Below are 18,987 nucleotides of genomic sequence, written 5' to 3' on the forward strand. Positions count from 1 at the left end.
TTAAAAAAATAACTGTAGTAAGAAAAACAAATGAAAAATGCGAACTAATGTAACGTCGTATGGTGAGTTTTTGTTCGTATCGTGGAGCAAAAATATGTTCGAATTTCATGTCGTATCCTGAAAATTTCGTATGCTGGGGCGTTCGTAACCTGAGGTACCACTGTACTATTACGCAAATTCATAAACCGATTTGTTACACGATGATCGTATTAGATAAAAACGAAACAATTATCTATTCTAAATTTTATTGCAGCTTAGACGTTATAGACAATTTTTTAGAAACTTTAAAACATCAATCGGAATGTCTTATTAAAGAAGTAAAACTGAATATTCCATTAGATCCTCAAACAATTCCAAATTCTATTAATCGAGATAAATGTATAAGGACCTTGAATAAATTCTCACTGTTTTTTGTGAAAATTAACACTTTATTTTAAAAAAGTTGTAATAAACATGTCACTGAAAGTATTGTCCATCGCTAGACACTACTTTCTCCCATCGTTCTGGCAGCATTTGAATTCCACGTTGGAAAAACGACACGTCTTTTGAGGTTATCCAAGAATCAACCCATTTTTTGGCATCTTCATAAGAATGGAAGTGCTGCTCAGCCACGCCATGTGCCATTGATCGGAACAAATGATAATCTGAAGGGGCGATGTCTGGTGAATACGGCGGGGGGGGGAGGACTTCCCATTTAAGCGTTTCCAAGTACGTTTTTACCGGTTGTGCAACATGTGGCGAGCATTGTCATGTTGCAAAATCACTTTTTCGTGTCTCTGCTCATATAGCGGCCGTTTTTTCTTCAATGCTTGGCTGAAACGCATCAATTGTAGTCGATAGCGATCTCCCATGATAGTTTCATTTGGTTTGAGCAGCTCGTAATAAACTACACCTAGCTGATCCCACCAAATGCAGAGCAGAAGCTTTGAACCATGGATATTCGGCCTTGCTGATGATGTTGATGCATGACCGGGCTTACCCCACGATTTTCTACGCTTAGGGTTATCGTAGTGTATCCATTTTTTGTCACCTGTCACGATACGATGCAGAAAACCTTTCCTTTTCTGCCGTTGAAGCAGCTGTTCACATGTGAAAAGACGCCGTTTGACATCTCTCGGCTTCAACTCATACGGCACCTAATGTCCTTGCTTTTGAATCATTCCTAATCCTTTTAAACGTTTCGAAACTGTTGTGTGATCAACTCCTAATAATTCTGCAAGTTCAGCTAGCGTTTGACATGAGTCTTCATGAAGTAATGCCTCTAATTCCTTGTCTTCAAACTTTTTTGGTGCACCAGATCGTTCTTTATCTTCAACATCAAAATCATTATTTTTGAAGCGTCTAAACCAATCTCTGCATGTTGTTTCCGACAGAGCATGGTCGCCGTAAGTCTCAACAAGAATTCTGTGTGCTTCAGCTACAGATTTTTTTTGAATAATAGTGCAATAAAATTCCCCGCAAATACTCTTTTTTTGGCACGAAACTAGACATGTTTAACACAATGAAAAAATAAGTTGTTTACACTTCGGTGAAATGATATAAACTGAATTTCAAGGTCGCTTATTGTACTTCCTTACAGATGCGTCATCATCTAAAAATAAACACACGTGGTTCTGGTAACGCCATCTGTTAAAGAACAGCAAGAACTTATTCAAGGTCCTTATAATATTTGTGGAAGAAAGTTTTCCCCTAATAATGTAAGCGTAATTGATCATAATCATTTAGATGGGACATTTCGACAGGTAGCATGTCAAGGATGTAATCTAAATTTAAATCTAAAACCTTTTACTCCCGTAATTCTTCATAATTTTTCTGGTTACGATTCTCATCTAATTTTAAAACATATTTCTAAAAAATATATATCCTCTCTTAGAATTATTCCCATCAATATGGAAAAATACACTACGTATACTTTAGATTGTTTTAAATTTTTAGACAGTTATCACTTTTTAAATTCATCATTATCAAGTCTAACTGAGAATTTAGTAAATTCAAAGTACGACTTTCCGATCTTTAATCAATTTTTTTTCCAATAATAAAAATAGCTATCTGTTGAAAAGAAAAGGTGTTTTTCCATATAATTGATTTAATGATATTTCAAAATTAAATAATAATTCTTTACCCGATAAAAAATGCTTTTACAACGATTTAACTAGAAAGTCACATAAGTTCGGAAGATTACGATTTAGCTCATCTTGTGTGGAAAGCTTTTAATTGTAAGAAATTTTCAGATTATTTGCAATTATATCAATTCGTTGATACAATTTTACTCGCAGATATTTTTTCAAATTTTTGTAATTTATCATTAAAGTATTACGATCTAGATCCAATTCATTTTTTAACTTGTCCAAATCTTACATTTATTGCAGGATTAAAAATGGCTAAAATAGAACTAGAGCTATTTACTGATTTGGATATGTACCTTTATATCGAATCAGGAATTCGAGTTGGATTATCGATAGCCGGCAAGCAATACTCTCAAGCAAACAATCCTTACATATCTCAAACTTACAATAATTCAAAACCCCATAATTATATAGTGATGATTGATAGCAATAATCTATATGGATTGAGTATGGTTCAATATCTCCCATATTCAGAGTTTCATTGGTTGCGACAATCCGAAATTGATGAATTTAATATTAAAAGTGTTTCTTCAAAATCTGAAATAGGATACATACTTGAAGTAGATTTAGAGTATTCAGTATCATTACATCATTGACATAACAAATTTTCCCTCATGGTAAATCACGAAAAAATAGAATACAAAGATTTATCTGAATATCAGAAATTGCTTTTATCTTCTTTAATTAAAGAAAAAAAGTTTTAAACAGTTTTTGTGTTTGCGCCTTGGATGGTTCCTAAATGGCGTCTTTCTGTCATGACAGCCAACTTTACAAGGGCATCCCACCCCTGCGATGACAGCTTCTCCGTATAGGTTCGTTGTTTGCTGGGAAGCTGCCATTCGTGAGTAGAGTAAATAAAAAATAATTTAAAAAATAAACATGACAAAACATTTAATAAAAATAAATTTAACGAGATAAACGATATTTAAAAATAATATATAAAAGATACAATGATAAAAATACAAAAACTGAATTATAAAAATACAATAGAAGATAAAATGTATATAAAATATTGAAATTTTGTCTTATACATGAAAGTTAAAAATATAATTTCGTATAGTAAATTTCAAAACATGGTGCAGGACATAGTGCAACCTCACATTTTGGGCACCAATACCGTGTTTCTTTACATATTTTCTTTCCGCTGTCGTCGCGTCTGTTGCAACAGACAGCACAGCATCTCGTTGGGTTGGCTTTTTTTTCTGTTGGCGGAATAAACACCGGGAAATGCCTTTCAACTAGCCTAAGAGGGCCTGGAGCCCACGTTCGACTATATTGGCTGATCATCATTTCAGTGCAATAAGTCATTACAAGGCGCTCTACTAAATTCATACGAAAAGATAAATGACTTCTTTCCCCACCATTTTTTTTATATAAAACGTGCGCGTTATATATTGAGAGGTCTAACAGTTGAAAAAATATTTTTTTGTAGTACTTTTTGCCCTTTTTCCTTGCCAGATGATAATCATGGATATGTTGATCTAAAAGATCAACACCTCCCATTTTCTGATTGTAATGGAGGACACATTCCGGTTTCATTACTTGTGTTCCGCTCTGAGTTTGTGTACTAATTAATTTTGGACTGTGGAATGTAGAGAGCATTGTAACAGTTCTCTTATCCTGCCACTTTTGGATTAATACTTTTCCTCTCTGCATTGCCACAGTCTCCCCTTTTTTCAATTTTTTTCTTTGAATTTCGTTTGGAACATCTCTTCTTGTTACGCGGAGCGTTCCACAATAATCGGTTTGGAAACTCAGTAGATAATCCGTTAACTGTGGCGATGTATAGAAGTTATCTGTTGTTAGGCAGTATCCTTTGCCTAACAACGGGTCTACTAAAGTAAGCACAATTTGGGTCGTTAACAGCATATTTTTGTACTTTTCGTTCAGTACAGTACATTTACCTGTATAAATTATAAAATTCCACAAGTACCCCGAGGAAGATTCACACAAGTTATAAAATTTTACACCAAAACATGCACGTTTGTTAGGAATGTACTGTTTCCATGAAAGACGGCCTTTGAACAAGAGCAGGCTCTCGTCAACAGTTATGTTTTCTTCTGGTGTGTAGAGAGTGGAGAATTTAAAATGTAAACGTTCAATTATTGGCCAAATTTTGTTTAATTTTGGGTTTGGGTGAGTTTCTGGGTCGAATGTGTCTGTGTCAGAGAAATGTAAATACTTTTTTTTTGGTCATCAGTTTACTAAATGTAGGAGTTAGAAACGGTTCATTCCTAGACCAGTACATTTTTTCATCCGGTTTGTACAGAATGCCTTCCATTATACATATTGTTAAAAATATATACATTTCTTCCATAGATACTGGCTCCCATGTATCTGTTGATGCCTGTGCCTGTTGCATCGAGAAGCGGTTCATTTCCGTTACTATTGTCGTCATAATATTTAATCAAAAAATAACAAAAAATATGCGAGAGGGTCGAAGAAATTATCTAAAGTGAAGTGGCATCCTGGAGTTCCCTGAAAGGGAAATTGTGGAGGAGCTGCAGGAGGGTTTTCTGTGCTGACATCACACCAAGTTGTGGAGGAGGTGCTTCCACTGTCATCATTATCCAACATGCTTTCAGATAGCTGTGAATAATCAAAATCAGATTCCGATGACATTCTGCCAATAAAAAAATTCTCTAAAAGCCCGTTATATTTATCTAATGTGTAATAAAACAATTATTCGCTATTCTCCAAAAACAATATATTTCTTATAAACTTACTTGATAAAATAGTACAATGTGTTTGTAAAATCAACGGACAATCAACGCTTTTCCAACTATCTACTGAACGAAAAAAAATTCTCTAAAAGTCTATATTTATCTAACGCGTAATAAAAGGTTATATTTATCTAACGCGTAATAAAACAATTATTTGCTATTCTCCAAAAACAATATATTTCTTATAAACTTACTTGAAAATTACTGGATAAATTTTATCTAGATAATATTTCTAAGAGTGCACTGGAAAATGTGTCTACTGAAGAGCAAGACAATGAGTGAGAATTTCTCCAAGTATTTGAAAGAAGAACTAAGAGAGAAATTCTAGGAACAAACATCTGACATTATTTATTGCAGTCATAAATTGTAACATTTGAGAACCCCGGTATTAGAAACATTTGTACTTGCAGTACAATACGCATTTTCATTTTTATTACAAGTGTTTCATCTGGGAATTGATAATTACATGAAGGTGTTTGGAAGTTCTTTTTAAATGCTTTTATTCATAAATAATTTTACAGAAATATCAATAACATATCACTGTTTATGATTGTTGACTGTAACATATAGGCTATATGCTTACAAAAAGTTTTAAAATTCAAGATTTGAAAAAATCAAAAATTATTTTGTGTAATCATTCGATCAATCTGTTATATGTTACATAGACTGATATGTTTTCTCAAAATAACAAAAACTAAAGCTTTCTAAACCAACGTAGAGATAGAATATGGCCTATAGTTTACAACGCAATTGGTTTGGGGGGCAGTTGAATTCTGTAAATCTAGGTCAACACACTTTTATGCATGGATGGTGTATATTTGATTTTGTTTATGTTATTTACATTATTATAATAACAGAGCACTATAATAAGCGATTATTACCTTATTATATGAACAATTATATATGTATTATTTTTAAGTATTGATATTACGGAAGTACCATAATAATCCAGAAGTACTTTGTTTTTTAGAAAGACTTATGGCTGGATGATTCTGAAAAACGTTTATAAATTAAAACAGTATGAATATACATATAAATTTACTAAACTCAGGTAAAAATAATGATTTATGGTTGTTTATATATGTTTGTAGCTGACAAAGTATCTCCGAGAAGGAATGGCTTTTTTCAGAAAATTCCAACCCTACAAACCTTAGTCGATGCTTATTCGTTGAAGGATAGTCAATTAGCTATAGTTTATCAATTACTGCTCAACAGGCATGTGAACGAAGGTTTGTTTCATCCAATAAACAAAAGAAGAGTGTTCCATAGATAGAACATGGGAAGGAGTTATTTTGTACAAACTGTAATCAAGTCTGTAGCGATCTAAGCTTTGATTTGCTTTCTTGTATGTGTTTTTTGACTGTATCAACCAATAAATGTTTTGTCACCACCTCCGGGCCATAAATATTTCGCGAAAAAATACCGTCCTCTCCCAGTGTAAAGTAATTAGAGGTGAGGAGGCAGATTATTGGCTGATAAAGTTGATAGTCAACTTTTTTACACTGTAGTTGGTTACTTTCTGTTTATATTGATATTAGATCAACGAATCAGCCACCTGTGAAAAGAGTAAAGCTCATATTTCCGCTAAGTGTTATCCCACTCAGGCTACAATCTTTGAAATACGTATACAATTGCTATAAAATTGTTTGTTTCTATCGTTTTTAGCTCTAATTAGCTAATTTATTGTTTTTAGACAGTATTTAGGTGAGCAAACATTATTTTAGAACAGAGAAGTTATAAATTATTTGAGAAACTGATCTTTTCCACTAACTGTTACATAATATGAGAAAATATGTAAAGAATCGCATGCGAAATTGCTTAGTATAGTCGATTATTGTAAAAGTCATCCAAATAATATAAAAATAATGTTTCTTATACATTATAGCTAAGAAACTGGTGTTGACTTGGACCCTCGATGACTCTCCACTCCCCTCCTAGAAGAGTAATTAGAGAAGTAGTGTAAATAACAGCAATAACTTCTCACTTGCTGTAGCTAGAAGGCTGTGGTTTGTTTTGTTTTCAAACAATAATGTGGGTGACTAATAAATCTACGATATTTTAGCGAATTTCTGTAAATAAATAAATTATTTTCCGTTTTGTTCGGAAATTTAAAATTTTATTATAATTTTAAATTCGTGATAAACAAAAAACTACAGTCAAATGTAATATGATTTTGCTAGAAAACAGAAAGCAAACTGAATATAACGCGAATTTGAAGCGATATACAACAACTGAAACGATACTTGCATGCGTAAAAGTGGCTTTCCTGCAAAATATCATGTTTTTGATAGAAAAACGCAAAATTTTTATAAAAATTCTGTATATCAATAATTTTCGTTAGCTTATTATCAGAAAAAAAGGTTTTATCTGTCCTACATTGCTTGACCCACAATACCACTACCCCTTTGGAGTTTGTTATAAAAAGAGAAATATAGCATATTGTAAACAAAGACATTTCACACCCTGAGGCTATAAAGGGGTGCAGTTCGTTTAGTAGAGAAGACAATATATTACTTTACATTATAAAATTTGCAAATAAAACTATTGATTTATTTTTATTTTACGGTTTTTCCGAAAATGAAACATATAAATATTATTGTAAATTTGTGTTTTATAGATAAAATTACATCAAATGGTTTTAGATAAAAATAAAATAAAAAATAGTAACTACAAGAATATATTCAACAATCTGTACAAAACAATCGATATATAAAGAAAAAATTACTCTACACAATCCTGTTATTTTATGTTTTCTTCTGGGATTTGACAATTGCACGCAGAAGTGTCAAAGAACTTTTATTATAAAAGCTTTTTTATATGAATATTTTTACACAAATACAAAAATTTCTTTATATCACAGTAATACTTATTCTATAATAGTTTATACCCTTATATGTTGACATAAAAAGCTTTACAATAAGCTCCCACAAAAAATCAAAATAATTTATAATACACCATTTTATAAAATAAATTTATAAAAAATTATAGTATAAATCTTCATTTATTTTATAATGTATTATTTAGAAACTTATTATTTTTTATGTAACACAATACTGGCAAAGAGACACTCGATACAAGCTTCAGTACAGATAAACATCTGGACGACCTTGAAAACAGCTGATTGTAAGCTTTCGCGGGTTGTTCCCAACAACAGCCTGAGGGGAAGTAGGTTTTCTACACACGTCTGNCAACGTAAGTCAAATTTACTTGTCTCCGAATCTACTTGCCACTAGGCTAAACCATAAATTACCAATTCCCGTTCTGTATTTTATTTATTAATGCATTTTTAATAATATATGGTTAATAAGGATCTATTTTAAGCTTACAAACAAATAAATTTTAGTTTTTAATATAGTACAGAAAAAAGTAATTTAAATTTACGAATGCATGTACTGTAAATACAGTATATACTTGTATATATTATAATATGATTTTATGTGCTTTAAACATTTTTCTAGTGATATTACAACTTCAATATGAGGTATACCTGTATTGTAAACAAAGACATTTCACACCCTGAGGCTATAGAGGGGTGCAGTTCGTTTAGTACAGAAGACAATATATTACTTTACATTATAAAATTTGCAAATAAAACTATTGATTTATTTTTATTTTACGGTTTTTCCAAAAATGAAACATGTAAATATTATTGTAAATTTGTGTTTTATAGATAAAATTAGATCAAATGTGTTTAGATAAAAATAAAATAAAATAATAGTAACTGCAACAAAATATCCAACAATCTGTACAGAATAATCAATGTAGTAAGATAAGAAAAAATTAGGCTAGACAATTGTGTTATTTTATGTTTTCCTCTAGGTCTTGATAATTGCAAGCAGGTGTTTCAAAGAACTTTTATTATAAAAGCTTTTTTATATGAATATTTTTACACAAATACAAAAAAATTCTTCATATCACAATAATACTTATTCTATAAATCTAAATTTTAACAATAATATTAAAAAATTAGTTCCAACCTTAAAAGATAAATTATGTTATATTATTCACTATAGAAACTTAAAATATTATCTAAAGAAAGGTTTAATTTTTAAAAAATTTATAGAATACTTTCTTTTAAACAAGCGCTTTACTTAAAACCATATATATTTTTTTAATAATGAAAAACGAAAACTTAGCAAAAGTCAATTCGACAAAAACTTTTAAATTAATGAACAATAGCTTCTATAGTAAAGGTGCGTAAAAAAATTAATTTAAAAGCTGGATTGAATAAAGACGAATGTAAAAAATATCTAAACGATCCTGCGCTAGAGAGTTTCTAAATAATCAACGAAGACTGTAGTGTTTTTAGATTAAAGAGAACAAATTTATTGCTCGATAAACCATTATACATAGGTTTTTGTATTGTAGAGTCGAGTACACTACATATGTAACAAATATATAACGAAGTATTTAAAAATTATTATAAAGATAGGATTAAACTTTTGTATACAGATACCAATTCTTTATTTTTAGAAATTTACACAAACGATATTTACGACAATTTTAAACACAATCTTCCAAACATATTTGATTTTAGTAATTATCCTCTAGACCAGTGTTTCTCAACCTCTAATGAATCGTCGCCCCCCTTCAATGAAACCATTATGTAGTATCATCCCCTTCACTTCAAAATTCCGATGCCGAGGGACAAGGCTAATGCCAAATTCGTACTGCATTGAACAGACTAGTGACTAGTATAATGTTATTTGTTTAATTATTGTACGATGTAACAAATAAAATATCTAATTATTCTTAATATAATGTTTTACTATATCACCCAGAAAATTGTTTTTTGCTCCCCAAAATATAAATTGTTACAAATCACCCTCTCAACATGGAAAAACGCCCACATGGGGGCGATATCGCCCCTGATGAGAAACATTGCTCTAGATCATCCATTATACAGTGAAGAAAATAAAAACATTAGGATTTTTCAAAGATGAAGCAAAGTCGTTAGCAATATCAGAATTTGTAGGTTTAAAAGCTAAAATGTATTCGATTTCTGGACAGCGTTATGAGAAAAAAATGGCAAAAGGTATAAATAAATCAGTTGTTAAATCAACTTTTTATCACAAGCTATATAAAACTACTCTATTTAAAAAAACAACAACTTCGTCATAACCAAACTCAAATAGTTAGTAAAAATCACGTGATCATGACTCAATTTCAAAATAAAATATCTCTTTCCACTTTTTACGATAACAAATACATTTTAAGTAACAGAATAGATACTTTATCTTATGGTCATTACTCTATTTCTTCATAGACATTTTTTCAATCCATTTTTTAATACTTTAATATTATTGTATTTTATTTTGTATTAATTTTATATATTATTGTATTCATTATTTTAAAATTCTTAAATGAAAATGTAATATTTTTAAATATTATTATTGTAATCGTTTATTATTATTGTAACCGTTTTTTATCTCCAATAAAAGAGAGAGAGAGAGAGTTGTTGTTGTCATTTATTTAATCACCATCGCGACATAAAAAAAAACTAGGGAGTACTAAACACAATAAATGCCGTAAAAAAAATCAATAAATAACGAAATAGCAAATAGCATGATCCGATTAGTGACAGTACATGTTATTTGTTATTTCTTTTAACATCTAATTTCGAAGGAAAAAAATATATTAAAATTTAAAAAACAAATGTTATTTAATATATTTGTTCCCAGATGGCACCGCAATGATCACTTGCATTTTAAAAAAATGTTACTTCTGTAATCACTTGTATAAAAAAAATAAATATTAGTTCTCTTATCTGAACAAAATTTAAAACATATAGAACAATTTTAAAAAATGTTTGCAATTATTATTAAAATATCAGAAATTAATATTTTGGAATCTAAGAATTGTTTTTTGAAGCATTGCATCTGTACTGCCGTTATTAAACCATTTACAATATCTTTAGTCTTGCCGTCTAAAATATTAGAAACATCTTATAACAGAGTGATTTATTCCAGAAATGCTCGTTCAAATCGTGCAGAAAAGTATAACCGAAGGGGCATCGAAAATGGGTGTGGTTTCGACTCCTATGAGAGTTTATGGGATAGTAATTATCTCAGAATCTCCCAAGCGATTTTAAAATTATGCCAGATTTTAGCCCCTGCTCGATGTCTTTCCCTCAAAACGATGAGAGTTTCTGGGATAAAAGTTAAAAACCTTTAAAAGTTTAACAAATTATCCCAGAGTCTCTCATATATATACTACTAATAAATAATACTCACAATGAATTTAAAATCTAATTTATATAAAACATGTTATTTAAAATAATTTTAATACTCACCATCATGACTTTGAAAGTTGATATTGCAAAAACTTGATGGTTCTAACAAACATTTATATGAAATCATACGGAAAATTTTTTGTCCGGTAAACCATCTGTAGAAAATTTTCAAATTATAAATGATAATCTTACAATTTTTAAAATTAAGAAACCTAATTTAGCTTTAGACAAACCAATTTATATAGGTTTTTGTGTATTAGAATTAAGCAAATTACATATATATAAAACATTTTATAAAATATTTAAAAACAGATATGAGAAAAATGTTCATTTATTATATACTGATACAGATTCTCCAACACTTCAAATTTATACTAATGATATTTATGAGGTTTTTAAATCGTTCCCCAATAGTTTTGATTTTAGTAACTATACGAAAACTCACAAATTATATAACAAAACAAATGACGAAATGCTGTCAAAACCGATAATTGAATTTTGTTCTCTGAAACCAAAAATGTATTCTTATATTTTTGATAAACAAAATAAAAAACCGCTAAGGAAGTAAAAAAATCTGTAGTAAAAATATTTAATCACGATAAATATAAAGAAGTTTTATTCAATACAGAGCTATTAAGACATTACCAATATGGAATTAAAAGCAAAAATCATGTAGTAACAACATATCTACAAAAATGGAAAAAAAAATTTTATTTATGATAAAAAATTCATTTTAGATAATGGAATAGATGTGCTATTGTTTGGTCATTATCATTTCTACTTTTAATTCTTACAGATATTCCAATATCATCATCATCATCATCGCAATATGGGTTTTTAATAGTATACAAAAGAGAAATTACTTATGTAATACATAGCATTTGTAGTAAAACTTATCCATGTTTAAAACTGACATATAAGGAGGCAGCATCATTAAAATTGCCGAATAATAAACCATGTGAATGTAAATTTTTCATAATAAAAAATAAAACTACATTACCAATATTCAATAAATATATTATTTTCTAGAATTTGTATATTTTAAAAAGTTATCTGTCAATGTAAAAAACCCGAAAAAAGGCTTCTACTGGAGCAGCCGGATATGATCTATTTTGTACCAACAACTTTAAAATTAATCCAAATGAACAAAAAGTAATATTTATAGATTTGGCTATTGAAATGCCAAATAACTGTTATGCTAGAATAGCTCCAAAATCTTCTGTATCTTTGAACAACATTATAATTAATACAGGAGTGATAGATTGTGACTACCGTGGAAACATTGGAGTTGTGATGTATAATTTTGGACAAGAAATTGTTACTTTTGAAACAGGAATGGCTATTGCACAAATAATTACGCACCCGACCCTTATAGAATTAGACTCATTAGACATCACTGGCAGAGATGAAAAAGACTTTGGCGACTGTAGCGAAAATTAACTTTTCTCAAAAATAATTTTGTACTCGTATTATTCTGTATGTACTCAATTCTCATTTTTTAATGTACTCAATTATTATTATTTTTATATGTATTCAAATATTCAAATAAAACAACAAATAATACTTTTTAAAAAAATTTTTTTGTAGACAATAAACCCCCAATCGACTGGGAAACTTTCTTGTCTTTGCCATTAGAACAACATACTATTCGTCGGTTTAAAAATTACATTGATTGGGATATCATCAGTCAGCGACACGATTTATCTCACACGTTTACTTCGGAATTCGCATGGAAAAATTACACATTTCCCGCCGTATTTATTTTACAATATATTAATTTTGCAAAATGGGATTTAATTTATCAATATCAGGTATTAGATAAACATTTCCTAGGCAATTTTTAGACCACCTTCATCGGAATAAAGTTGCAGAATTCCAATCTATTTCGGATGATTTTATTATGCTCTACATACATAAGTTTGATATTAAGTTTTAAAATACCAACAATTACAAACCACAACTTTATGCAAAATACAAGATTACCTAAACTGAAATTTTGTTTCTCGTTACCAAAAACTTGACAAACAATTTATTTACGATTTCCAATTTCTTGGTGTCACGTTATAAAATATCAAAAATTAGATCAAGAATACATCGTTCACAATCATGAAAATTTATTCCTATACTTACTTGCAGAAATATGTCTTACTTTAGATAAACTGAAGGAAAGGCTGAAAACACTTAAATAAACTATATTAAAAATGTTGTAATACAAATGTTGTGATGATGGTGGTGGTGTAGAATGTTTTCGTATAGACAGTCAAAAAGAACACAGTACACGCTTCTTTCTAACAATAACAACACAAAAAATAAAAACACTTTAATTTCTCCAAATCAGCGAGTGACTCTCTGGCACTCCACTACTTTTTGATAGTTACAATACTGGACCAGCCACACAGCTACTCACTTTGTTAGCTTCCTGGTCAGTACACACACTCTCTCTGACTCTCTACACACCCTCACTAGGCGGGACAATCTCCCCCACACTCCCGAGGACACCGTCACCTCACCCACCCAACATGTGTGACCAAGCTGTGGACTGTCCATCACCACCTGCCGACATCCACACACCTGACACATGTCTCACATATGTTACACTGAACTTAACATCCTCCCGCCTTGAACCTTCCAAGGTTCAACAAGTTACATACTTACAAAACAACAATTTTTTTTTTTTTTACAAAACACAATTTCAATTCTCCAAAGGTAAAACACAAATTTTCGATACACTGCGTTTAAATACACCATTTTTTGTTTTTACACTTACAACTCTTACTTTACCATCAGACCCTGGGAAAACTTCTGTAATTCTTCCCACTAACCACTTAAAGATAGGTATATTATCTTCCTTGATAATGACTAATGTCCCTATTTTAATATTTTCTCTTTCAATCATCCACTTATTCCGTTGTTGTAAATTATTTAAATATGTATTAGTCCACCGTTTCCAAATGATTTGCGTCATTTTTGTTACACGTTGCCAATGTGAAAGTCTATTATCTGATAGAGATTTGAGATCAATATCTGGTAGCGTGTCAATTGGTCTACCTATAATGAAATGAGCAGGTGTTAATACCTCAAGATCATCTGGATCCACTGATAACGGGGAAATGGGGCGACTGTTTAAAATTCCCTCGATTTGATTGGTGATGGTGAGAAACTCTTCTAATGTCAAGATTGTACCACCTACAACTCTTTTTAAGTGATACTTGAACGATTTAACTCCTGCCTCCCACAATCCACCGAAGTTTGGGGCTCTAGGGGGGTTGAAGTTCCACTGAATGGTTTCTGATGACAAATAACCAGCCAATTTTTNAATTTTTAAACTTATATACTCAACAAACTTTTAAAAATTATTTACTCAAAAAGTTAATTTTGTATGCCAATCATGTAGCCCAATCATGGAAAATTTATAAACAACAAAATTTATGTGATTAGTGTGTGTCAAACCACTACTAGTGATGTCAACAAGTTGAAAAAATATAAAAGATATATATGAAAACTTGCAAATAAAAAAATAGGTCTCCGCAAAAAAGAAGATTTTGGTAAACCAATCTGGAAGATTTTTAGATGCAATTTTAACTTCAATAATATTAGCTAAAAATTTTTTTGGATTATAAAAAAATGGCTCAACGAATGGCTGAACGGCAATAATTAAATGCTGCAACAATCGAAGGCTTGTGTTCATCTGGGAAGCACTTCTCACGGCCACTTCAGAAGCATGCAATGTTCCCACCCTCGATCTACCCGGGGTGTGGATTGCCTTGTATCAGCGCCTAAAAAACGAAATGCGCCCAACATCGTATCACCAACGCGGTAGCATCTCCATGCATGCGCCGCTAACATCGTAAAATAAAGATTCGAAATATCAAAAATCATTCGCACGTTCGTAACGGAATTTCCGGACGCTTGTTTGAATTTAAATATTATGTTCTTTTGGAACATCCTGCACGTTTGTTTTCTTAAAAACTTGTTCTTTTCGCCTGAAGACGACGGTTATACACACGTCGAAAGTACTTGTGTGAATACTAAAGAAGTTTATTAACGCCGTACTCAGTGAATTTGTACCCAGAAGCTAGACTTCTTTAAAACTATTCCAATGCAGTTAGCAGTAGAAAGTTCTACCCCCCAGTATCCTTTTTCCAGTAGCCTCAGTAACGGATCAAACATATCCTATAGAATTTTTAATCCCCGGTTCGAGTGAAAGCTTAATAGATTTGAGTAGTATTTCGCTTAGTAAGGGATAATTGAGCATTAAATGAAATGGAACATCTACTTTGGATACCGATCTCGTTACTCCAGTAAATAATTTATTGCATAGTATGTTTTCACGATGCACCACTTTGTTTAATGATAAATTATTATCGACACATATAAACTATTCCTATAAGGCGATAATGATGCTCTATTATTTTCGTCTGAACAAGCGCAAAAAACTTATTTAACTAGTTCTTTTTTCTACAAAGATACCGCTGGATTTTTAAACGAAACCGATCCAATTAAAGATGCCAAGAATGAAGGATTAATCGCCAGATTTAAGAAAAGTAGTCAAAGTCAAGTATTGGATTTATATGGAAGACTTCATTTCAATTTTATTAAACAACCTAAATTACTGATAAACGACATATATGTTCAGATAAAATTGGAACGTTCAAAAGACACTTTTGCTTTAATGGCAAATAGTGATAATTATCAGATTCAATTAAAGAATATTGTGTTAAAAGTAAACAAAATAGAAGTTAGTCCTAGCATATTAATTGGAATGGAAAACGCATTAGAAAATTCTGTAATTAAAATGCCTTATCGATGAGTCAATATTAAAGTCTTTACACTACGTAAAGGTATTTTGAGTTCAAATATTTCAAATGCAATAATCGGTCAAATCCCAAAAAGAATTATAATCAGATTAGTATGTAATAATGCATTTAACGGACAGATTGATTTAAATCCTTTCAATTTTGAAAATTTCAATTTAAGTTATATTTCTGTTATAAAGGATTCGATTTTAATTTCTCCTAATCTTTATACTCCTGATTTCGATGAAAAAAGCTACGCTCAAAGTTATGCAACATTATTCGAAAAGATGGGGGAATTCCCTATGGAAAATACGCTAATATATCATATTCCGACTACGTGCAAGGATACATGTTTCACGTGTTTGATTTAACTCCGGATAAGGCAGCATCTGAGAATCACACGAGCGTATTAACACAAGGAAACGTTTCTATAGATTTAAAGTTCAAAAGATCTTTACCAGAGACAGTTAACATTGTGTGCTTTTTAAAGTATCATAATACAATAGAAATCGATCGATCTCGGAATATTTACATCGACTACTAAATGATGGATATGCTTACTCTATGGAAACTAGCATTAGGAGATGCTGAAATTAGCAAGACATTTGGAGGCATCTATCCGTCAGATTTGTTACCCGAATAAATTGGAAAGAAGAAAAGATTTATAGTTAATACCGATAACAGTCTAAAGCTGGGACAACATTGGATAGCGATATATTTTCAAGATTTGATGTGTTTTTACTTCGACTTGTACGGATTACCTCCTAAAAACTGATCAATTATAAAATTTATTCGTCGGAATTCGAATCATTTACACCGGAACCAATTGAGTTTGCGAGGACTGTATAGTTTTATGTGCGGATACTTTTGTCTATATTTTCTCTATAAAATATCGAGAAATCAAGATATGCAAATATTACAACCTACTACTAAATTATTCAACGATACTTTTGTAATGAGATTTATATATAATAATTTCATTTGGGTAAATTACCATCTAATATAAAAATTAAATGTAATCAATGTAGCAATAGTTTACTCAAATAAAAGTCTATTTTTAAAAAAACTAAAAAGTATTTTGCTGGAACCAATTGAATTTGCAAGGACCGTATAGTCATACGTGCGGATTCTTTTGACTATATTTTATCTATAAAATATCGAGAAATCAAGATATGCGAATATTACAACCTACTACTAAATTATTCAACGATACTTTTGTAATGAGATTTATATATAATAATTTCATTTGGGTAAATTACCATCTAATATAAAAATTAAATGTAATCAATGTAGCAATAGTTTACTCAAATAAAAGTCTATTTTTAAAAAAACTAAAAAGTATTTTTATTGAACCTGGAAAAAAACTAATATTAAATTTAACCGCACATATCCGAAAACCATAGAAATATTTTTACTCACCATTTTTTTCTTTAATCTAACAGTTCTACCATGTCCATTTCTAAAAAATATTAAATCATTTAAGAAAAATTAAACAAATATATTTAAAATTTATAAATTTTTTGAAAAAAGATCCTTACCATCTAGAAATAAAACAAGGGTTTCCCTTTTATAATGAATTACGCTCCAATTTTCTTCACTTTTTCGCATTAGTGCGAGTGTTTCGGTAATTAATTTTTGTTTGTTTTTAAAGGTCTTACCCCCAAAAAAGTTCATAGCGTTTATATTCATAAATTTCTAATTTTGTATAAATACGTTGGTTTAGAGGGGAGAGACCAATATATTTGAATACGTTGTTTATACTTTCATTCATCCAGTAAGGATGCGGATAATCTAGAAATTAATAAGTTTTTTAAAGCTAAATAAAACAGATATTATATATTTAAAAAATAATTTTTAGTAAAATATAAAAAAATAAATACCTTTTTCTTTTAACTTTATCCATTTTCCGTCTTCAGTTTAATAACGGAATTTCTTTTCATTCCCTAAATTTTCAGGGATTATTACAGGAAACCATTTTTCATCGATTAATTTTATTCCGTGTTAATATGTTCCCCTCATTATTAAAAAGTAATGTTTGAAGGTTTTCACCTGGAGCATGGAGTTCATTTTAATATAGATATAAGGACAAAGAAGAAATAAAAGTATTTATATTGTATGATTTTTTAGGCCAATGATTTTTTTTAAATCTCCCTTAAGATTACTTTTTCCAGCTAAATGTTTTTTCCTTCNTAATTTTTAAAAAATTTATAGAATACTTTCTTTTAAACAAGCGCTTTACTTAAAACCATATATATTTTTTTAATAATGAAAAACGAAAACTTAGCAAAAGTCAATTCGACAAAAACTTTTAAATTAATGAACAATAGCTTCTATAGTAAAGGTGCGTAAAAAAATTAATTTAAAAGCTGGATTGAATAAAGACGAATGTAAAAAATATCTAAACGATCCTGCGCTAGAGAGTTTCTAAATAATCAACGAAGACTGTAGTGTTTTTAGATTAAAGAGAACAAATTTATTGCTCGATAAACCATTATACATAGGTTTTTGTATTGTAGAGTCGAGTACACTACATATGTAACAAATATATAACGAAGTATTTAAAAATTATTATAAAGATAGGATTAAACTTTTGTATACAGATACCAATTCTTTATTTTTAGAAATTTACACAAACGATATTTACGACAATTTTAAACACAATCTTCCAAACATATTTGATTTTAGTAATTATCCTCTAGACCAGTGTTTCTCAACCTCTAATGAATCGTCGCCCCCCTTCAATGAAACCATTATGTAGTATCATCCCCTTCACTTCAAAATTCCGATGCCGAGGGACAAGGCTAATGCCAAATTCGTACTGCATTGAACAGACTAGTGACTAGTATAATGTTATTTGTTTAATTATTGTACGATGTAACAAATAAAATATCTAATTATTCTTAATATAATGTTTTACTATATCNCCTTGATGCATTTAATGCGTCTTATTTTATTGTTTTTTTCTTTAATACATTCTCATATTTTTTAATGTATCTTATTTTATTGTCTCGGATCTTCAAGGTTTTTGTTTATCTCATTAATTAAATGCTAAATTCACATTCGTTTTTACTATAATTATTAATGCAAGAGAAAATTCACATCCGTTTTTT

At 30.1% G+C, this 18,987-nt stretch overlaps 1 protein-coding gene and 2 pseudogenes across 1 annotated transcript; 1 reads left to right on the forward strand and 2 right to left on the reverse strand.

Moving 5' to 3' along the window:
* Positions 1 to 3,087: 3,087 nt before the first annotated feature.
* On the reverse strand, positions 3,088 to 18,060 carry LOC111640834 (annotated as a pseudogene).
* On the forward strand, positions 9,839 to 12,521 carry LOC111640841 (annotated as a pseudogene).
* Positions 13,609 to 17,780, reverse strand: LOC111640842. The gene is made up of 3 exons (XM_023386909.1): positions 17,758 to 17,780; positions 17,297 to 17,336; positions 13,609 to 14,415 (listed from the first exon to the last, which is right to left on the reverse strand). The coding sequence occupies exons 1-3, from the start codon at positions 17,778 to 17,780 to the stop codon at positions 13,774 to 13,776; spliced, it is 705 nt and encodes a 234-aa protein (XP_023242677.1). The 3' UTR covers positions 13,609 to 13,773.
* Positions 18,061 to 18,987: the final 927 nt, after the last annotated feature.

This window comes from Centruroides sculpturatus, unplaced genomic scaffold (genome assembly GCF_000671375.1).
Source record: "Centruroides sculpturatus isolate CEXI.00-Female unplaced genomic scaffold, Cexi_2.0 scaffold1388, whole genome shotgun sequence".
NCBI lineage: Eukaryota > Metazoa > Arthropoda > Arachnida > Scorpiones > Buthidae > Centruroides > Centruroides sculpturatus.